General features: G+C 42.3%; 2 protein-coding genes across 13 annotated transcripts in view; one reads left to right on the forward strand and one right to left on the reverse strand.

Annotated features, from left to right (window-relative positions):
* Window positions 1-17,289, reverse strand: part of PHC3 (polyhomeotic homolog 3) — a 73,231-nt gene extending 55,942 nt beyond the window's left edge. Inside the window, exons 1-6 of one of the 12 annotated variants that reach the window (XM_058189365.1) lie at window positions 12,141-12,206; window positions 11,136-11,233; window positions 9,183-9,332; window positions 7,016-7,174; window positions 3,226-3,303; window positions 1,806-1,964 (exon numbers count right to left, since the gene is read on the reverse strand). In XM_058189365.1, the coding sequence (XP_058045348.1) occupies window positions 1,806-1,964; window positions 3,226-3,303; window positions 7,016-7,174; window positions 9,183-9,311 (525 nt within the window). In that variant the 5' untranslated portion in view covers window positions 9,312-9,332; window positions 11,136-11,233; window positions 12,141-12,206. Of the gene's footprint in view, window positions 1-1,805; window positions 1,965-3,225; window positions 3,304-7,015; window positions 7,175-9,182; window positions 9,333-10,995; window positions 11,038-11,135; window positions 11,234-11,936; window positions 11,954-12,140; window positions 12,221-17,080 lie in introns of those variants that run through there. The other 11 variants (XM_058189366.1, XM_058189367.1, XM_058189370.1 and 8 more) reach the window with 11 other exon arrangements.
* The window catches only part of PRKCI (protein kinase C iota), a 43,868-nt gene continuing 38,496 nt past the window's right edge, over window positions 17,219-22,590 (forward strand). Inside the window, exon 1 of the mRNA XM_058189374.1 lies at window positions 17,219-17,532. Within this exon, the coding sequence (XP_058045357.1) occupies window positions 17,369-17,532 (164 nt within the window). The 5' untranslated portion in view covers window positions 17,219-17,368. The remainder of the gene's footprint in view (window positions 17,533-22,590) is intronic.

Consider the following 22,590-nt stretch of genomic DNA (forward strand, 5'->3'; position numbering starts at 1 on the left):
TATAATATAATATAATATAATATAATATAATATAATATAATATAATAGACTATAAAATTAGAGATACCACTGTTTGGAGTCAAAGACTATTTATTTGACTACTGCAATGCTCTCTACATGGGGCTCCCCTTGAAGAGCACCCGGAGACTTCAGCTAGTTCAGAACGCGGCTGCGCGGGTTATTGAGGGAGCGGTTCGGAGCTCCCACATAACACCTATCCTGCGCAGACTGCACTGGCTACCTGTTGTTTTCCGGGTGCGCTTCAAGGTATTGGTTACCACCTTTAAAGCGCTCCATGGCTTAGGACCGGGCTATCTACGGGACCGTCTACTGCCGGCCTCTATCTCCCATCGTCCGCACGCTCCCACAGAGAGGACTCCTCAGGGTGCCGTCAGCCAAACAGTGTCGACTGGCGGCCCCAGGGGAGGGCCTTCTCTGTGGGGGCTCTCACCCTGTGGAACGAACTTCCCCTCGGACTTCGACAATTACCTGACCTTAGGACCTTTCGCCGCGAACTTAAAACTTATTTATTTCATATGGCTGGACTAGCCTGATTTTTATCTTTATTTGAGGAGTTTTTAAAGTTTTGTGATTTTATGGGGGAGTATGTTATTTTAACATTTGGGCATTTAAATTAGTTTTTTAAGGGATGTTTTTAATTATTGTGTGTATTTGTATTTTATCTGCCTGTTCACCGCCCTGAGTCCTTCGGGAGAAGGGCGGTATACAAATTAAAATATTATTATTATTATTATTATTATTATTATTATTATTATTATTATTATTATTATTATTATTATTATTATTATTATTATTATTATTATTATTATTTATAAAATGTATAGGCTTCCCATTTTATCTCAAGGTAACTCTGGACAATTTACAATCATAAAAAAATAGAACTAAAGAGGTTAAAAACATAAACAAGTTAGTGTAAAATCCAAAACACTATAGCCAATTAAAAGATGGGTGGGGAGAGAGCAAGATGGGGGGAGGAAGTGGGATCCGCTGTTAATTGATCAACCACCTCTACTGTGATATTCTGTATTCTGATATTCTAACTGGAACCCCAAGCTAATTGGAGAGCCAGTAGGCTCTTCTGGAAGGTCAGAGAATGGAGGATGACCTCACCCCTGGGTCCAAGATATTCCACAGAGCAGATGCAGAATATCTCCTGGATCCTATCAGTTGGAATAGTCAGGCTGATGGGATCCTCAGTATGTTTCCTCTGCTACCACGGGTGGGGGGGGGGCAATCCCAGTGGGATGAAACAGTCCCTCAAGTAACCTGGACACACAAGGACTTGAGAGATGATTATCAACATCTTGAATTGCCTCTGGGAGCAAACCGGCAGTCAATGCATTTCGTGGAGCAGTGGTGTTACGTGGGCTATTCTTAGAGCTCCAAGAACTGTCTGTGCAGCCGCACCACTACCGTAGCCTCTGAGTGCCCTTGAAGCAGGGGTGCTATTCAGCAGGTTCTGACACGTTCTGGAGAACCACTAGCAGAGAACCGATAGTGGAAATTTTGAGTAGTTTGGAGAACCGGCAAATGCCACCTCTGGCTGGCCCCAGAGTGGGGTGGGAATGGAGATTTTGCAATATCCTTCCCCCAGGAGCCACGACCACGAAGCCATACCACACCCACAGAACCGGTAGTAAAAAAAATTGAATTCCACCACTGCCTTCAAGGGTAGCCCCAGATAGAGTGCAAGTGCACTGACAACATGCAGCCAAAAGCCATACATAGAGACAGGACAAGACGAAAAATGCCAAAAATGGTAACAATCAATCAGCAAGACTTACCATCTGAGCTCGGAGATACATCTGAGCCTGACTGGCAGTCAGATTAGGAGAAGTGCTGCCTAACAACATGGTCTGCTGCGTAAGGCTGCTGCTACTAGTGTTGGAGGTCTGTGAACGGCTTATTAGCTGTGCAGGTGTAGGAGAAGCAGAAAGATTAATCTAGGGAAGAAAAATAAATTATCATTAACTATCTTTAGTCCACTCATCTAAAAGCCGCATCCAACAATTCCATTCAATTGTCTATTATACCAAAAACACGACAGCAAGATGCCTAAGTAACATTCAAATTATGCAGTGAAATAATACTTTTGTTTTGAAATTATGCTCCGTGGGACAGAATTTGGATATGGTAAAATGCTAAGTAATCTCAGCTTTTAAAACTGTATTTTAGCCTGAAGTCTTTCCTCATTAAAAAGAATACTGGACACAGTCTATTTACATGCTAACATTTGCTAACAAATAATAAGAGAATTTTCCAAGCTTAAACATGGGAATTAAACAGCCATATATTTTTTATGTAAGCTTTGCCCATTTGTTAGCCAGGTATTAAATCTGAAGCTAGAATTGCTGTTCAGTTCTAAACTTGAAACACTCTTCTTGCAATAAAAATCCAACAACTTTTGGTAAATTGTAAATGTCAAATAGTCTTCCAACACTGAAAAGGTTGCCTAAATAAGCTAATATCAAGTCAGCAGGTTCTCAGTAGTTGAAGTCAGCACTCTTAGTGATTCTTTTCCCAAAGTTCCCATTACTTTTGTAAATTCTTTCTCCAAAAAATCTAGCAAATTCAATATATATCTTCCCAAAAGGTGTGAGCGTCTTTTGTTCTTGCATTCAGAGTGAGCTCAACCGGACCATTTTTTCACAGCAAAATAATGTTTAAACATCTATATTACTATTTACAGCATAAAGGCACTGAGATGTTTAATACAGGGATGTCAAACTCAATTTCACTGAGGGCCACATCAAGGTTGTGTTTGACCTTGGGGGGCTGAGGTGGGTGTGGCCAGGGTGGCCGTGGCCAGCTTGACATCACTCGTATCGGAGGCACCTGTGTAGGCCAGAGATTCTGCCAATGAAAACGGGCTCCCAAAGTCCGTTTTTGGCTGCGATGGCCTCCTGCAACCCTCTGCCAGCGAAAACGGAGCTTGGGAGGGCCGCATGCAGCCCTCCCAAGCTCCATTTTCACTGACAGTGGCACTGCAGGCTGGTTCTTTGCTGTTTCCAGGGCGGCCCCATGGGCTAGATCTAAGCACTCTGCGGGTCAGATTCGTCCCCCAGGCCTTGAATTTGACACCCCTGCTTTAATAGGTCAAGAATTCCAGTTGTTGCTCCTCTAATGTTTGCATAAACAATGTGACTATAAAGAATAAACATGGAACCTTATAGATTAAGAGAAATACTTTTGGTAGACACTTACCGAGGTTTCTGACATGCTGGACTGCTGACTGACACTGCCATTAGGAGAAGCACACTGCCTCCCACCTGAAAGATTTGCCTAAACAGCAAGCATATCTATCAAATGAGTCATTTGCATTGCAAGAAAAAATGCTTGACTAACAAGAGCGTACCCGCATTAAACTCAACGGCAGCCAGCCCCAAAGCCAAAATTCTCATAATCACTTTTATTTGTGGTCTCCATTCTCTTTAATTCCAGTCGGCTTGCTATCTCTTTTGAAAGCTTAAAGCAGAGGTCTTCAAACTTGGCAGCTTTAAGACTTGTGGACTTCAACTCTCAGGATTCTTTCTCCCAATTCTGGGAGCTGAAGTCCACAAGTCTTAAAACTGCCAAGTCTGAAGACCTCTGGTTTAAAGAGTCATATCTTATCCTGAACTAACACTCCATCCACCCAGTAAGGAATTCCATAATGATTTCCTTCAATCAACCAAGTGATGTTGCTGCAATAGTGAGAACAATTTTTGTCCCCTCTCTTATTTTGTTTTCCTCTTCCTTTGCTTAAATCTTAAGATTGTAGAAATGAAGCAGTAAACTTCTGGGTGGTAGAAATGGGAAAAATGAAATTCACTGTATTAATAACACAAGGGATTAAAATAGTCAGATATTCACAACTAATGATTTTGAATTGTTACACTGTTTCAAAATGAAAATCAAATTGGTTCCGTCTCTAGTCTCAGGCTTTTGTTCCTTAATAGTAAGTTATTTTATTATTATATCAACAGATCATTAAATTGCTGGGTTGAAATATTACTTTTTTAAAAAAATTACCTCTTCCACTTATGAAGATTTTCTTGACTATTTATATCAGAGGTAGGAAATTTGGGGTCTTTTAATATTGCCAAACTACAGCTCCTAGCATGTCTCACTATTGCCTATGTTGGTTGAAGCTATTGGCTATTAAAGTGCCACCGCTGTTAGGTACCTAATTCTGCTTTAAGTGCTATAGACAAATATTTGTGGGGTGGGAGGAAGGTTGGAAAAATTTCCCTTAAAATCTAAGTATTGTAATATATTATCATTATTATTAAATTTTATTCATTAAACATGAAACTTGGTCAACTGAACATTTAAAAATGTATCACAAGTATTATCAACTGGGACTGATGGTTGATACAGGTTGCTGCCAGCATCTTATCGTGTTTCCCTGAAAATAAGACCCTGTCTTATATTTTTTTGAACCCCGAAATAAGCGCTTGGCCTTATTTTCATGGAGATCTTATTATTTTGGGGCGCATGGAGCAAGATGGGACTCCTCTTGCCATCTTTTCTGATTTCCAGCTCTGCTTTTAAATATTTTTGAGGAGGACTTTTTTTTAGGGGGAGGCTTATTTTAGTGCATGTGTTCAAAAGCCTGATTGGGCTTATTATCAGGGGATGTCTTATTTTCGGGGAAACAGGGTAGGTATCAACCAAGAATCTTCTTAAAATTCCGAATACTACATATTTTTCCAGTTCTGTTGGTATTATTGCAGGAAGCTGTAATTTCTTGATGTAGTATAATATTTTATTCATTAAACATGAAACTCAGTCAATGAGCATTTAAAAATGTACTGACTGGCACTAATGGTTGATACTGGTTGCTGCCAGAATCCTAGGTTAAATAATGATGATGATGATGATGATGATGATGATGATGATAATAATAATAATAATAATAATAATAATAATAATAATAATAATAATGTGTTTCCCTGAAAATAAGACCCTGTCATATAAGCGCTTGGCCTTATTTTCGAGGAGGTCTTATTATTTTGGGGTGTGTAGAGCAAGATGGGGTTACTCTTTCTGTCTTACCTGATTTCTAGCTCTGTATTTAAATATTTTGGGGGAGGGCTTATTTTTGGGGAGAGGCTTATTTTAGCACATGTGCTCAAAAGCCTAATTGGGCTTATTATCAAGGGAGGTCTTATTTTTGGGGAAACAGAGTAATAATAATAATAGTAGTAATATTTGGATCGACATTCGGAATATAACACTCCAGATATCACGGTTGTCGAGGGCTGAAGCGTACTGTTTATTGATATCGCTGTACCAGGAGATGCCAGATTCGAAGAAAAAGAACTGGGGAAAAATCACCAAATATCGCAACCTGGCCATCGAAACTACACAGCTATGGTTGAAACATGTAATAGTGATACCAACTGTCATCAGGACAATTAGTACCATGTCCAAGAATTTTACAAAACACATCAAGAAATTGCAGCTTCCTGCAATAACACCAGCAGAACTGCACTGCTTGGAACATCATATATTTTAAGATGGTACTTGGTTGATACCTAGGACCAATGGTGGATTGCTACCAGTTTGGACCGGTTCGCAAGAACCATTGGCAAAAATCTGGCCAAGTTTGCAGAACCGGTAACGATGCCCTGCTGGCTACACCCCCAAACCGGTTTCCTTGGCCAAAGAGGTTGTAAAAACAAAAGGTTTTAAAAGGCTCCTCTGGCGATCCCAGCTGAGTTGCCTGATCACCAGAACCTTTAAAAAACATGTTTTCTACAAGCTCTTTGGCCAAAGAGGTTGTTAAAACAATCCTGGAATCGTCAGAGGAGCTTTTAAAATCTTTTTTTCTTCTGGCAATTCCAGATGAGTTTCCTGATTATCACAGGCTTTTAAAATAATTTTTTAACAACCTCTTACAACAGTCCCCGCCCATGCCCACCCAATTGCCCCCTCTCCCTCCCCACTTACCTAATTACTGCTCCTTTCGGGCTTGCTGTGCTGAAATCAGTTGCATCAGCTAGTAACTGAATCTGCCTGCCTGCAATCCATCTTCTCGGTGAGCAACTCAATCTGCCTGCCTCAATTGAGTAAGTAAACTATTAAAAAATAGTTAATTGGTTTTTTTTTTTAAAGGAGTTGGGTTTTTTTAAGACAGCAATTTAAAGTTAAGGAAGTTTTAAATTTAGCTGCTTTTATCTAAAACAGGGGTCTCCAACCTTAGTAACTTTACGGCTTGTGGACTTAAACCCCCAGAGTTCCTCAGTCAGCTTTCCTGGCTGAGGAACTCTGGGAGCTGAAGTCCACAAACCTTAAAGTTACTAAGGTCGGAGACCCCTGATCTAAAAAATATAAATAAAATAAAATAATAAAATAAAATAATGAAATAAAATATTTGTGCAGCTTTCTGAGATTTGGTGTGTTTCTGTAGTGTTTTACTCTAACTACACAAACACACAAAATCTCACAAAGTTTTATGTGGCATTTTGTGTGTGAGTCAATTGTGTTGTGTTGTGTGTGTATAAAGTGTGAAAGTTGGTTTTTGAGCTTTTTGTGGCTGTGTGAGGTTCCTGCTTGTTGCAGGGGCCATTTTGGGTGAGGTGCAGCTGCTTTTACATTGTGTGTGAGTCAGTTGTGTTGTGTTGTGTGTGTGTAAAGTGTGAAAGTTGGTTTTTGGTACCTCTTATTATTTTGTATACTTTATTATTTTTATTATTTATTGTTATTGGCCACGCCCACCCAGTCACATGACTGCCAAGCCATGCCCAGTGTCACATGACCATCAAGCCACACCCACAAAATAAGCCACGCCCACAGAACCGGCAGTAAAAAAATTTAGAACCCACCCCTGCCTAGGACACTGGCAGCAACCTGTATATCAGCACACCAGTCAATGGTATTTGTGACACATTTTTAAATGTTCAGCTGACTGAGTTTCATGTTTAATGAATAAAATATATAATAATAATAATAATAATAATAATAATAGTCAACTTCCTGATCTTTATTTTCTAATCTACCCCAGTCTTACCTGTGGAACACTGGCCAAACTCTGGAACGGAGTACTGCTCAAATGTTGCTGTTGTAAAGCTGCAGTTTGTAACATTAGATGCTGCTGCTGAGCTGCATACATCTGCTGAAGGTATTGTGCAGCTGAGCTGGGGGGACGATGCAAGGCCTGCTGAATGACCTGTGGGGTTTTGAGTAGCGGTAACCATGGTAAGAACAAGAGGTGAAGAAAGATCGGTCCTATCATAACAGCCATTGAAGCATTAGCATAGTCTGCACTTCTAAGGAACTGCATCACTGCCTTTGTGACCAGGAACATTAATTCATTTGTATGTACACTGAGAGCTTATGTACCAGAGATAAATTCCTTGTGTGTCCAATCACACGGCCAATAAGAATTCTATTCTATTCTGTATCTGATATTCCCCCAAACACTCAGGTATATTTTCTAACAGCCCATACTTATCTCCAAAACGGTCACCGCACTGCAAGTGTTTTACTTACATCCAAACATGTTCCTTCCAGGACCATTGATGGAATGCCAAAGTCAATCTCCTTTTGGAAGGCTCTATGTCCTTCCCCTGTAGCCTGACTTATCATTGGCTAACTAGAAGCCCCCAAATCTGTATTGTGGGCTACCGCAACACAATGGTGGCTTGCCTGATGTGTCTAGGACCGTGTTTTTCAAACTTGGCAACTTTAAGAAGTGAGGGTCTCAACCCCAAGAATTCCCCAGGCAGCAAGTCTGAAATACAACTGTCTAGGGCAGTGATGGGGAACCTTTTTGCCATTGCGTGCCAGGAGGTGGGGTGGGGTGGGGTGGGGGTCACGCATGCGCATGCCCACATCCATAATTCTATGCGCCCCACTCCCATGCATGACCCCCCCCTCCTGGCATGTGATGGCCCGGTAGGCCCGTTTTTCTCTCTCACCTGGCTCCAGAGCCTCTCTATGAGTCTGGGGAGGGCAAAAACCAAGGGTGAAATGCTACCGGATCAGACCGGATTGTGCGATCCGGTAGCGATCATGGCTGGTAGTTTGGCGATCTGGTAGCGATGGTGGAGTAAAGCTCTGCCCACCCACCAGGGTGTCATTACTTCCTGGTTTTAAGGAGCTTCAGCATCTGAAATGGCAAGAATTTTGCCATTTGACATTTTGGGCAGTTCAGACAAAATATTAGCTCCACTGCCAACAAGGGCCAAATTCTTGGTGCCAGTGCCCTCAACCGAATTTTCATAAACATAACTTCTCTCAAATAATTGAAACTGCATATTTTAAATGGTTTCCCCCCAGTCCTCATGACTAAGTCATGGGAGTTGCCATTCCAAGAATTCTCAGCCTCAGGCTATCCTGGCTAAGAATTCTAGATCTATCCCACCTGGAAGGTATCAGGTTGCAAAAGGCTGTTTTACTAACATTCCACACAATACCACAGTTTTGTAATGATCAAGCATTTACTTGCCAAATAGAAATGAACTGTATTAAATAACTTTCAAAATCTTTGATTCTATATGAATCAAATAAAGCTACCAGTAGCAAAATTAGGGTCAAAGATAAATTGGTGTTTAGAAGGAGCCTGGAAACAATTAAAGAACCAAGAAGAGAAGCACTGAGAGAGAGAGGTGGAACATTAAAAAAGAGAGAAAGAAAGAATGTGATAGAAAAAGGATGAAAGAGTACAGGTAGAACAAGGTTTTTAAAGGTAGGCTAATTATTCTTTATTTTCCCTGAGGCATCCAAGCAGAGTCAAAAAAGTCAAGACAATAACCACCACCATCTAATAGAAACCCTACCCTATTTTGCATGTGTATTCACAGTCACTATCTTTTTTTAAAATTACTTTACTTCTCCCTATAGTTGCCCCTGCTGCTAAATCCAGAAATAATGTTGACTACAACAAAGGATAGCAAAGATCTTCATTTGGTATATGCTTTTAAGTAAATGAACTAATATTTCCTAGGTTGCTATAGATCAGAACACAAATATTCTTAAAGCTGCACATTTCCCAAAATAGTTCACAAGCATTTAACCTTTCCAGAACTCTACACTAGTTGCAAAAGAAAAAAAAGCAAGAGGAAGGGCTGATCAAGAATTATTACTGAAATCACAGAAGCTGCATTTAATCAGAATCTTTTTAGCAATGATTTTCAATTGCAAAACATATTAACAGTGTTTCCTCGGTTAAATACCTGCACAGCATGTCGATCTGAGCCACTGTAGACAGATATCTGGGGTGGTTGTGTACGGGAGGGGGAAGATGTAGTAGCGATGGTTGTTGTGCCTGTAGAAGAAGTTGTTGTGCTTGATTCATTCTCCATAGCTGTGGAATGATTCTGCCTCTGAACAAAATATTTTTTAAAAAAACACCAAATGAATACCATATTTTTCTACCTAGACTCTAAAGAAAACACACATGTAGGTAGGATTCTATATAGAAAACAAGATAAAATTCCACAACATTCAATAATGCAAGTCCAAATCTCATGCCTGAAGTTTCATACTAGAGAACCAGAATAACAGTCTATCTCAAAATACTGTTGCAGATATCATTTAAAATTTGTTGTTGCTGTTAGTTGCGAAGTTGTGTCTGACCCATCGCGAGCCCATGGACAATGTTCCTCCAGGCCTTCCTGTCCTCTACCATCCTCTGGTGTCCATTTAAGCTCACACCAACTGCTTCAGTGACTCCATCCAGCCACCTTGTTCTCTGCCATCCCGTTCTTCTTTTGCCCTCAATCTTTCCCAGGATTAGGTTCTTTATTTAAAAAATAAAGAGCTTTAGGACTGAAATGGTGATGTTTCTTTTTTTTTAAACAGCTGTACCTGCTCTAGATGCTCTGCTGTTGCCAATCATACCTATTTATACTTTTGTCTTCTATGAAGTTTCCCCTGAAAATTTTGCACAGCTGATACAGAAGGCTGCCAGATGTATTAGTACAATTTAAATGGCAAATACGTTTCTCCTTGGGAGCAAACCATACTCAAGACTGCATATGTAGTGTTTTATTTTCGAGGGAATGAAAACAAATGGCCCACATTTAGCAAGTTAATTAAAATGTATGTTTGAGTTGTAATTTGAACTCAGATCTCCAAGTTTAATAGCACAAAATATGCAAATGCACTCAGAATTAAATCCCACTGTGCTTAATATCGCTTACTTGCAAAGAAGTGTGTATGGGATTACTATGTAAGACTAACAATCATATCTGCCTCCCTCTGACCTATATATCATCAATGTTTAGCTGATCCATTTCTCCTGGGTGTTGTACTATGCGAAATGAACATATAACTAGCTACCTGAAACAGGCATGAATCTCTTATACTTTCAGATAACCCTTATGGAATCAAAAACTGTCCTTTCTCAACATTTTAGAGAAAATACAACTTTTATTGCAGGTGGCACATGCTGCTTGACTTGTGAATTGCAAAAATTAGCAGCTATTGTTAAAACAATTGAGATACCTGTTATCATTGTCGTTTTTTCAACTGCCACCTATCTAGTCATTTTAAAGTCATATTTAGCATTTGGATATTTTTAAAGGTTCAGAAACCTTTCACCTGCATTATGCATTTTCTATCCTTACCGAAACCCTTTGAGTAAAAAGTATATCACCCACATTACAGACAGAAACTGAGATTGTATTTTTTTTAATAATCTGGATTAGGTTGGAACCCTATACAAGAGTAGCATCATACAGCCGTCCAGATGATACAGTCAGACTCCAAATTCCACCAGCTTAGCCATCATATCAAATGATCAGGCATGACAGGAAATTAAGTCCAATAATAGCAGAAGCATTGCAGGTTACCCCTGCTGCTAGCAGATCATATCTGTTCTGCAAAACTCTCTCTACCCTCATTTAGTGGCCATGCAAAATTTTGCAATCCAGAAATACAGTATTGGGCTGCTCTATCAGCATTCTTCATACTGGTAATGTCTCAACTTTGGCAGTTGAAAATGTGTGGACTTCAACTCTAGAACTGAAGGCTGCTGACTCTTACCATCTTAACAACTTGTGGCATTGTCATCTTTGCTGGCTAGGGAATTCTGGGAACTGAAGTTCCACACATCTTCAAGGTGCCAAGATTGAGAAACACTGGTGGTCTATACTTTACCTAGGAGGAAATATTATTAAACTCACTGAGCAAGAGTAGGTATGTCCTGTTCATGAATACAGCATAATCTAGCATTGTGGCATCTTAAAAGATGTGTGTTATTCAGATGGTGAGAGTCAGCAGCCTACAAATTTCAACAAACAATAACAGTAATAAATAAGTAAAGTAAAATATTTCGGATACCACAAGATTCTTTTGCCATTCATGTCACACCAATAGTAATCTAAACCTAGTGGGATTGTAGAAAAGCCAGCAAGTGAACAATTTCACTTCACCACCAGCCCAGCAAATATCAATTTAAACAGCTGCTACGTTATCTCATCCATGAGATCTTGAGAATGAGCCCCACAGGAATTTCGATTTTTAACCAGCACACACACACAAACACACTTCATTTTGATTCCAGGGAAAAGGAATCAAATCATCAAATCAACCCATCTAGTTGGTGAAGGGGTGCAGGTAGGTGTGTGCAGGGTTTCTCTCTCTCCCCCTCTCCCAGGGTATCCTGCTTTGCTTAGCTAAATCATTGCACGTGCAGCTGTTCAAACCTGGGGCCACTTTCATTTCTGACCCCCATTAGTAGACTTTGCACAGCAGGAGGGGTTGTCAAAAATGGAGAGGTTGTCAGCAGGGGTTGCCTTTAAGAAAGGAGATTTGAGCCCCACAAGGAAGGGGAGGGAAAAAATACGCGGATCTCTCTACGCGGGTGATTTACCCGGGCCAACCTCTGGCCTGGGCTTCACCCTTCACGCAAGGCTGAGCCAATGCAACCTTCTCCAGACTGACACCTGGGTTAACAACTCCCGAGTCAGGGAGTGCGCGCGCACCTCCGGAGGGCGCCAGGTTGGGGAAAGAGAGACGAGAGAAGCCCGGGGCCCAGCGGCTTCTACTGCCCGTTCCTGCCATCCCCGCGGCCCGGACGCGTCGAGGATCGCTTTGCGTCAGCTCACTCTCCCCGCCGGCCAGGAGCCCCTCCCGCGTCGGGCGGCCGCTCCCCCCCCCCGCCCACCCCGCGCGAAAGAGAAACGCACCCGCTCGGCGTACGAACCCGTCACTCCGCTTCCGCCATGTTCTCGCCTCCCTCACAGGGAGGCAGCGCGCACGCGCCTCGCGGCCGGGAGGTTGCGCTCGACACGTCGTGGGGGGGGGAGGAATCGCGTGTGAATGGGCCGTTCCCGTGTCCTGGTCCTGAATTCTTCCCATTTATTGGGGGGGCGGGCGGTGTATTTTTTTTTTTTTGGCAGCCCGCTTAGGTTTCTCATTCTTTCAGATGACGGCAAAACTGGATGGGGATTCCCCCCTCCCCCCCCCGCCTTGGCTCTCTTGGGGATCCGGGGAAGATTAAAATAAGGGAAATTCCCCGCGCGTGTTGTTGTCCCATCCTGATGCTCTGCCGCAAGATTGGGGAGGGGGGAGGCTTCCAAAGGCACTCGTCAGCTGGATTCGGACGTTTCGGGAAGCCACGAATAAACCGCGGTTGTCTGGGGTGGGGGGGTGTCTTATGATAAGCCGTATAAACAATGGTTTTTTCGAAGAATGGGAAGAAAAGCTTTCATAAACGTTTGCAAGAGACCGGGAGCCGCAGACCAGCCAACTCGGGTTTGGGTTTGTGTATTACACACTTCCAGCCTGAGTGATTCCTTTGTGTGAATGGAGACAGTGGGGTTAATTCAATAAAAATTCTGGTGGCCATAACAAGGGATATAAAAATACCCTGCATAAGGCTTTTCTTGTAGCCAGAGAACAAGATGTTGGATAAAAAGTGGACAACTGGGTTAATGAAAAACAATTTAATTACACATGGGTTGTTGTTGTTTTCCTTCTGTTTGGATGTCTGGACAAGTCCCTGCAGTTTTTGGGCAACATTTTTCAGAAGCGATTTGCTATTTCTTTCTTTCTGGGACTGAGAAAAAGTGATTGGCCCATGGTCACCTAGTGGCTTTGTGCCTAAGACAGGACCAGACCTCAGGGTTTCCTGGTTTTTAGCCTGATGACTTAAGCACTGTACCAAACTGGCTTTTAAGTGCTGTTTAAAGCACTACAGTTTTTGTTCAGATTTACATTGTAGCTGAGGATTTATTTCTATTTAGATTAATTGAACATCTTAAACTTGTTGAGATTGGGAAACAATGGACTTGAAATATTCGTGTTCCTTGTCCAACTGTTGTGTAGAATTTTAGGGATTAAGTTTAGGAAAGCATGTTTTGCTTGGAACCAAAGCGATTTCCTTTGATGTGCAAAAACTAACCTCAACAATCAACAGTATTCTGAAGTCCTTGATCAAAGCTAAGAAATGAACAAACTGTGTGGGAAAGGATGAAATGTTACATATTTTACAAAAGATAAAGGGATTCCTGCAACCCACAGCTATCTCTAAACATATACATTTGTCACTTGAGGAATTTTATCTAAGGATAAAACTTTTTCACATTTAATAAAAACAAAGCTTGTATTGCCCACCAATGGTTTGCTTTTTATATACGCCTATCATTTACTGAATGCAAATCATTTGTTTCTGTACTTTATATAAAGCCTGGACTTTCCTCAATATTGTAAATGCTTTTTTGTTTTACCTGAAGCATTTGTGATTTGCATTGTCAAGGAGCTAAAGCTACTTTATTTATTTATTTATTTATTATTTAAACTTATATACCGCCCTATCTCCCAAAGGACTCAGGGCGGTTTACAGGCATATAAAAAACATCAATATACAAATTAAAATAATCATTAAAAGACTTATTCTAATGCCAATAGTTAATAATACCAATTGTTAAAAATAGAAATATAAATATTAAAATCGATTTAAAACCCCTCTAAATTTAAAAAATCTAAAAATCTACTTTGCAAATGTATTGTGCATTTCTCTCAAATTCAGGGACAATGTTCTTTTCAGCTCCACACCAACTTGTGTGCCCGAGTTTTTATGGGCAACACAACTTAATCTTCACACTGGCTTTCATGAGCAGAATCTGATGTGATGCCTAGAACCACCTCTTGCAATGTTATCTATAACTCTTTGGGGCCTGTAGGAAGGATGCTTTCCAGTGTACCCTCTACTACCTATAGGCTTGAATGTTGCTTTTCTTGGTTCCTTTAGGATGGTAGGGACTGGTGACAGGATCAATTCAAAAGGTGGCAGACTTTGAGGGGAAGGGGTGTTATCACCTGTTGTGAAGGAGATACCTACTAATTGCCCAATCTCTCACCATATCTAGGGAAGGTTATCAAGAATGGCATAGGGCCGGGTTATTTACAGGACCGCCTACTGCCACCGATCGCCTCCCACCGACCCGTACGCTCTCACAGAGAGGGACTCCTTAGGGTGCCGTCCGCCAGGCAGTGCCGACTGGCGGCACCCAGAGGAAGGGCTTTCTCTGTGGGGGCTCCCACCCTCTGGAACGAGCTTCCCCCAGGGCTTCGCCAACTTCCTGACCTCCGAACCTTCCGCCGCGAGCTTAAAACACATCTATTTTTTTTTGCACAGGGCTAGCCTAGGGTTTTAGTTTTAAATTTAGTTTTTAATGGGGTTTTATATTATTTTAGTGATATTTTTAATTCGGCCTAATTAATAAGTTTTTTAATTGTTGTTTTTACTTGTATTATTCTCATGTTTTATCTGGCTGTAAACCGCCCTGAGTCCTTCGGGAGATAGGGCGGTATAAAAATTCGAATAAATAAATAAATAAATAAAGAATGTCATAAGTAGTTATCCACAGAAGAAACATCTGGATTCTTTTTAAGACCCAAGCATGGGACAATAGGGGAATTGGCTACCCTTATGGATAATCTTTGTTGGGATCTCATTGGAGGAATGCACCCCTCCAATTATCCTTTGACAGCTTAGAGGCATATGAATACTATCAACCAAGGTATCCTCTGATCACTTTTTAAGACTGTTAAGAGCAACATGCTTCAGCTGTCCACTCTTTTTTAAGAGAGTAGTTTCAGTATCAGTGGGGAAAGAGAGGGAAGCCTCATGGGTGACCATGTATTTGAACCTCTCTCCAGTATTAACATACGTAAGAAACCAATGAGAAAGGTAATCTGTCGGCACAGGTCATGATATCACAAATATGGTGATACACAGCTTGGTATATGCACTGTAATCTGAGTCATGAAAATTTATTTATTTAAAACAAAATTATGTCAAGTCAATGTCAAATATTAGGACCACACAGATAAGCCTTTTCTCCAGGATGATGTAGCCACATGCTGGCTTTTTATGCCTTGGAATGGTGCATTCATTTGTTATAATGCAGTTCATCTTGCTGCTGATTGTCCTTTTTTTCTTCAACTTTTACCATCATTATGTACTTCTTAAAAGATCTGGATATTCCCAAAATCTGATTGTTTGAGTCTGACCAATTGTTCCTCAATAAGTCTAGATTCATTTGTTTAAGCAACTATTTGTTTTCCTGGCTGATGGCATTCTCAGGAATGTTCTCCAACATCAAAGTTCTAAAGCATGTCTTTTTTGTCTGGCTCTTCAAAGTCTAACTTTTGCATTCAGGGAGTTACAAGCAATACTATTGTCTACAGTACTATTCTAGTCATTTTAGATACAGCTACATCACAGCATTTGAATATTTTTTCAAGACTGACTTGAAAATTACTGGGCTCAAACAACTAGTAAAGCAAACAGTTTTGCCAAATATACTATTCTGCTTCAATATATATCATAATTTGCTCATACCATGTTGTGATTTAAAGCTAATAGACTGGCGTTTACAATGTGCTGAGATAATGGCTGAGTTTCCACAATACATGGAACTAAATCTAATCCCATTTTGATCTAGGCTGGCATGTTCAACAATCTATATTATAGGAGGCTGCCAGAAGGATGTCTCCCCATGATGTTAAAAGCCAACCTTTCTTTCTTTCCTTTCCCCCATCCCCAATGAACAAAACATGGAAGCAAGAGGAAGAATAAGGTGAATTTCAGCATCTGGATCTCTAAACGAGTCTAAATTCCATTAATTCCATGACTAAACGGACAATGAAAAATTCCATGTTCTCAAGCAGAAGCAGCAATTGTTTTTCAATAAATCACGCTCCCACGTTTTAAACACCATGCCCCTTCTACAGCTCCATACATTTATTTATTTTGTCAAACACAACAGTATATATAAGTATAAGCATGCAATAACCATACAAATTGGATACAATCAAAGGGAACGTTAGGACAGGAACGGGTAGGCACGCTGATGCTCTTATGCACGTCCCTTATAGATTACTTCTCTGCAAAATATTAAAGGAGTTTTCAAATTCTGGAAGTAGAGAAATGTGAGTAAGGTCAAGTACAAGCCAGAAATCGATGCCCGTTAGAGCAATCGCTGCAGTGCACTGACTGATCCATACTTTGAAGACTTATACGCATCCTGCAATTTGTAGTATTCCGACTTTAGAAATACCCGGTTTGTACCAATAATATACAACATAGTTTTACACAACGCTTTAGTTTCGAAAGCTGTGATGAGCCGGCGGCCCCCGGGCAGGATGCGTCACGGCCCCCCCCCAGGCAAAAAATAAAAATAAATCACCGTCGCGATACGTCACGTGACGCGATGGAGTTTGACACCCGTGTTCTACCATCTTTTGCTTTCAGCAATGCTAGCCTGAGCACAGTACTATGCCAAAGTCTCCTCTCTATGATCTACTCGTCAGGTGCGCAGACAGAAAAAAAAGGGGGGGCGTGCAAAAAAGGCGCACGAGCCATTCAACCTATTTCCTAGAAAGAAAGAATCTGGCATGCTTCGGACTCATGAAAACAACGTATCCCCCATGCGGCCTCCCGGCTCCAGAGGATCTTAAAGCCGCCCTTCTCCGCCCGGTTCTTTTCGTCCTCTCCTCCTCCGACCCACCCACCCCTACGCCTCGGCGAAAGTGGTTCGCTCCTCAGCCCGCACTCGGCCCCTTCCCTGCTTCTCCCTTTCCGCTCCGCGACTTTGGCGCGTTCGCCGAAGGGACGTACCTGCCCGCGCGCGCGCACGCTCGCCTCCAGCGCGCGACCTCCCAGGAGGGTGTGGTGGTAGGGGGAGAGGGCGGAGCGGTCTGAGTTGGGCATCCGTTACAGCGGCGGCTGTGGCTTTGGGGAGGGAGGGGGGCGTGGGAGGGGACGCACGCACGCACAGTCCTCCCTCCTTCCTTCACACACACACACATTCCCCCCCCCCGCTTTGCAGGTCAGGGGTGGGGCCGCCAGGGAGGCAGGCGGGCAGGCGGGGCCGGGCGAAGCGCGGCGAGGCACGGCGGAGGGGCGATGCCGACTCAGCGCGAGAACGGCAGCAACAGCAGCGTCGGCGGCGGCACTAGCATGTCGCACCCGGGCCCGGGAGGCAGCGGCGTCGGCGGCGGGATCGGTAGCCTTGGTGGCCCCGGAGGGGACAGCGCCCATCAGGTCCGCGTCAAGGCTTATTATAAAGGGTGAGTGGCCAGCCCGGATGGAAGGGGAAGAGGGGGGAAAAGAACACGGGGGACGGTGTGGGGCGCAGCCGCCGCCGCCGCCGCTTCAGCCGAGACAAAAGGAAGAAGAAGATCAGGTTCCCCCTGGTGGGGATCCTCTGCTGCCCCTAGAGCAGCCCGGGGCTCGCAGGGCTTACAAGGAAGGAGGAGGAGGATTGCTCTTCAAGCCCGGATGCCCCCCGACCCCCCTCACTGGCCGCGGCGATCGATAAGCTGAGCCAGGGCGAGCTCGGTTGGCATGCCGCGCTGAGCCATCCGCTGCGATTTCCCGACCATAATGGCTGGATTGCCCCAATTCAATTGCCGACACCATGTATTTATATATATATATAATGTATATAATTAGAGAGAGTGGCCGACACCATGTATTTATAGAGAGAATGAGAGAGCGAGCCATGCATTTATATACATAGATAGATAGACAGATAGATAGGAGATGACATATATATGTATGTATGTATATACAGATACAGATATCTATGTCATCATCTATCTATCTATCTATCTATCTATCTATCTATCTATCTATCTATCTATCTATCTATCTATCTATCTATCTATCATCTGTCTGTCTATCTATCTATCTATCTTTAGAGAGAGAGCAGTTTGTGCACCCAGTCATTGGAGGCTGGTTCTTGAGGAGAGATTGGGTTAAGGGTCAAATTGCTGGGCAGCTTGCTATTCCTATGCTGGGGGGCCTTAGAAACTGGCTCTTGTTGGACCCAGGTTAATACACTACCTTTGAACTCTTATTCTGCTTCAAAGGAAGCACCCTGATGTAATTGCAAAATAATAAGAAGGGACAATTGCATGGACTGACTGATGGGAGATGCCCTGCTGGTGGTAGCCCTCCACACGGCCCATGCTGGTTCAGAATGACTTGACTTAACTCACCTAGGACAGCCAGTTTGGTACGGTACCAGGCTAAAAACTGGGAGCCAAAGGCACAAAGGCTTGCTGGATGACCTTGGGCCAGTCTTCCTTAGCCCATGGATGAAGAAAGCAGTGGCAAACCCATTTCCTAAAAAACCTTATTGGGGAAAACTGGAGGGACTCAATTAGGCAGTTGCCAGGAGTTAAAGGCTGATTCAAAGGCACAAAAAATAAAATCCCTCAACTACAGGGATACCAAATGTAAACGGGCCTTTCCCGTGGATGGCATACAAGGGTTAATAGGGATAAGGGATGTTTATGAAATGAATAGGGAGCTACAGGCTTAGATGGTTACCTTTTCATACGTTCCATAACAGCAGTAAGAGGATGGCGTCCTCACTCACTGGGCCTTCTGGTTGTAGGTATTCAGGATTTAATTGTCAAGGGAAGAATGCTGTGGGGCTTTGGGAATGGGTGGGGATGAGAAGTTTTAATATTCCTCACATAGAAGCACGTAAATAATGTTGTGGAATGGCAGCTTTAATAAAGGAAAGGAGTGCTCCCGGTGTAAAGCAGGAGGGAGAAAAAAATGTGTGTGGGATGCCAATTGTCCAAGGAATGCTTGTGTTACTAGGGAAGGGGGCAGGGAGGGAATTCGGGAAGAGAAAGCATGTCAAGGTCAGAACCTCAGGAATGAAGCATAGTGAAAGTTAAGGAATATGTACACAGTGAGACTTCATGAATGATTGGTAAAGCTGAGATTTGAGCTCACTCTTGAAATAACACAACAAGCATAGCAATATGGTCTTAAGTACGTCAAGCCTGAATTACCACTTTATGCATCTTGTGGTTCTTTCTTTATGTTTCATGCCAGTCGCAGATAACTATTTAGATTCACGGGGTGTGATATAGTGTTTATTTCATGGAATTGAAACTTGTTTAATGTGTCACACACACACACACACACACACACACACACACACACACACACACACACACGAAGTGGGAGAGAGCTTTGGATTTAGACAACCATCAAAATTAAGTCAAATAGGCCAGAAGACTGGTTGATTCTTCAAATATGTATTTTAGAGGAATCCTCAGCTTTGTGTTCTCCAGACAGCTTGGACTACAGTTTCCATTGCAGTCAAGTAGGTTTGGTAACTGAAAGGTGATAAGAATTCATAGGCACATGAAGGAGGATCAGGTTGGGGAAACTACAGTGCTAATAACAGTCCACTGAAAATGAGTTGTGAGACATCAGTTCTGCAAGTGTGGTGCCCGGTCACAGATTCATTGAAGCATGTCATTTGATTTTGCTGAATATGAAAGAAAATACTTGGACCTCTCCATGACATTTGTCAATCATGTTGGACATAAAGAACTCTACTTTTGTTTTTGGTTTTTTCACCCTTAAGTCATAAACTGACTCATTGTTTTTAGCAAGTGTTGGGGAATTAAGAATTCCTTACAGATTCTTGGTTTGGGGAACCGATGATATTTAAAGAAATATTTATTTGCAGTTTGAATGTACTCTTAAATTATTAATCCAGCTTTGTGAAGTATTAGCACCTAGGGACAGGATAGAGTTCAACATAATATTACCACCTCTTTTAGATCTCATTTAAATAGCATCTTGCAATCTCTGAATCCTTTGTTTTCCTTTTCTTTGTGAAAGAGTCAGCTATAGCGGTATATCTTCAAACAAGGTTTTGCACTTATACAGATACTTATCGACTTATAGAAGTTCATTTAATGACCTTCCGAAGTTACAGCAGCACTGAAAAAAGTGACTTATGACCATTTTTCACACTTATGACCATTGTAGCAATTCCAACAGTTGTGACAAAAATAAGACACCTAGCAACTGTCTCATATTTATGACGGTTGCAGTGTGCTGGGGTCATGTGATTCCCTTTTGAGACCGTCTGACAAGCCAAGTCAATAGTATAGTATAGCCTTTATTGTCATTGTACAGCATATATGCAACGAAATTGGTTTAGCCTCTCTGGTGCAATCCATAACAGAAAATTCAAAACAACATAAATAGTATAGAGAATAATCCCTATATAAATAATTAGGGGGAAAAAAGACTAGTCATATGTTTCCGGTCCCACCGGAAGTTGGCAAATGGGCCATTTCTGGCATCCAGAGGACCTCTGGGGGGTGGTGGGGAAGGCTGTTTTTGCCCTCCCCAGACTCCTAGAAAGGCTCTGGAGCCAGGTGAGAGAGAAAAATGGGCCCAAAGGGCCATCACGTGCCAGGAGCAGGGGGAGTTGGAGGGGGCATATGGAGGGGCGAGGCGCATAGAATTATAGGTGTGGGCACGCACGCGACCTCTCTGCCCCCCCCTCCTGACACGTGATGGCAAAAAAGTTAGCCATCACTGATATAGGGTCTCAGAAGAAGTTGTATCCACAACACTAGGCCTTTAAAGAACTATCTTTCAGCTTTCCCATATGTATTGTTGTTGTTAATTGCGAAGTTGTGTCCGACCCATCGTGACCCCATGGACAACGTTCCTCCAGGCCTTCCTGTCCTCTACCATCCTCTGGAGTCCATTTAAGCTTACGTCTATTGCTTCAGTGACTCCATCCAGCCACCTCATTCTCTGTCGTCCCCTTCTTCTTTTGCCCTCAATCTTTCCCAGCATTAGACTTTTCTTCAGTGAGTCCTTCCTTCGTGGCCAAAATATTTGAGTTTCATTTTCAGGATCTGGCCTTCTAAAGAGCAGTCAGAGTTGATCTCCTCTAGGACTGACCGGTTTGATCATCTTGCAGTCCAAGGGACTCGCAGGAGTCTTCTCCAGCACCAGAGTTCAAGGGCCTCAATTCTTTGGTGCTCAGCCTTCCTTATGGTCCAACTTTCACAGCCATACATTGCAATTGGGAAAACCATAGCCTTGACTATACTCAATTTTGTTGGCTGGGTGATGTTTCTGCTTTTTAATATGCTGTCTAGATTTGCCGTAGCTTTCCCCCCCCCAGGAACAAGTGTCTTTTAATTTCTTGGCTGCAGTCCTCATCTGTGGTGATCTTGGAGCCCAGGAAAATAAAATCTGTCACTACATTTCTTCCCCATTTATTTGTCAGGAATTGAGAGGGCCGGATGCCATGATCTGTTTTCTTAATGTTGAGTTTCAAGCCAACTTTTGCACTCTCCTTCTTCCCCCGCATCAAGAGGCTCTTTAGTTCCTTTTTGCTTTCTGCCATTAGAATGGTATAATTTGCGTATCTGCGGTTGTTGATATTTCTCCCAGCAATCTTAATTCCAATTTTTCACTGCATTTGACTGGGTATATCTTTCTCCCTTGCCTTTTGCTTCCCTTCTTTCCTCAGCTATTTGCAAAGCTTCCTCAGACAACCATTTTGCTTTCTTGTATTTCTTTCTCTTTGGGATGGTTTTAGTTGCTACCTCTTGTACAAATTATGAACCTCCGTCCATAGTTCTTTAGGCATTCTGTCTATCAGATCTAATTCCTTAAATCTATTTGTCACATCTACTGTATATTCATCAGGGATATGATTTAGTTCATACCTGAGTGGCCTAGTGCTTTTCCCTACTTTCTTCAATTTAAGTCTAAATTTTGCAACGAGAAGCTCCTGACTGTGTCTCTCTATCTTTGGCTGCAGAGCATATAGTAAATCTGATTTCTGTGTTGACCATCTGGTGATGTCCATGTGTAGAGTCGTCTCTTGGGTTGTTGGAAAAGAGTGTTTGCTATGACCATCGTGACAGAATTCTATCAGCCTGTGCCTTGCTTCATTTTGTACTCCAAGGCCAAACTTGCCTGTTATTCCAGTTATCTTTTGGCTTCCTATTTTAGCATTCCAATCCCCCATGACGATAAGGACCATTTTTTGGTGTTAATTCTATCAGGTGCTGTAGGGCTTCATAGAACCGGTCAATTTCATCCTCTTCAGCACCAGTGGTTGGGGCATAGACTTGGATTACTGTGATATTGAATGGTTTGCCTTGGATTCGAACTGAGATCATTCTGTCATGTTGGGGATTGTATCCCAGTATTGCTTTTGCTACCCTCTTTTATTGATTGTGAAAGCTACTCCATTTCTTCTGAGGGATTCTTGCCCGCAGTAGTATACCTGATGGTCATCTGAATTAAATTCACTCATTCTTGTCCATTTGAGT

The sequence above is a fragment of the Ahaetulla prasina genome, chromosome 6 (assembly GCF_028640845.1).
Source record: "Ahaetulla prasina isolate Xishuangbanna chromosome 6, ASM2864084v1, whole genome shotgun sequence".
NCBI classification, from domain to species: Eukaryota; Metazoa; Chordata; class Lepidosauria; order Squamata; family Colubridae; genus Ahaetulla; species Ahaetulla prasina.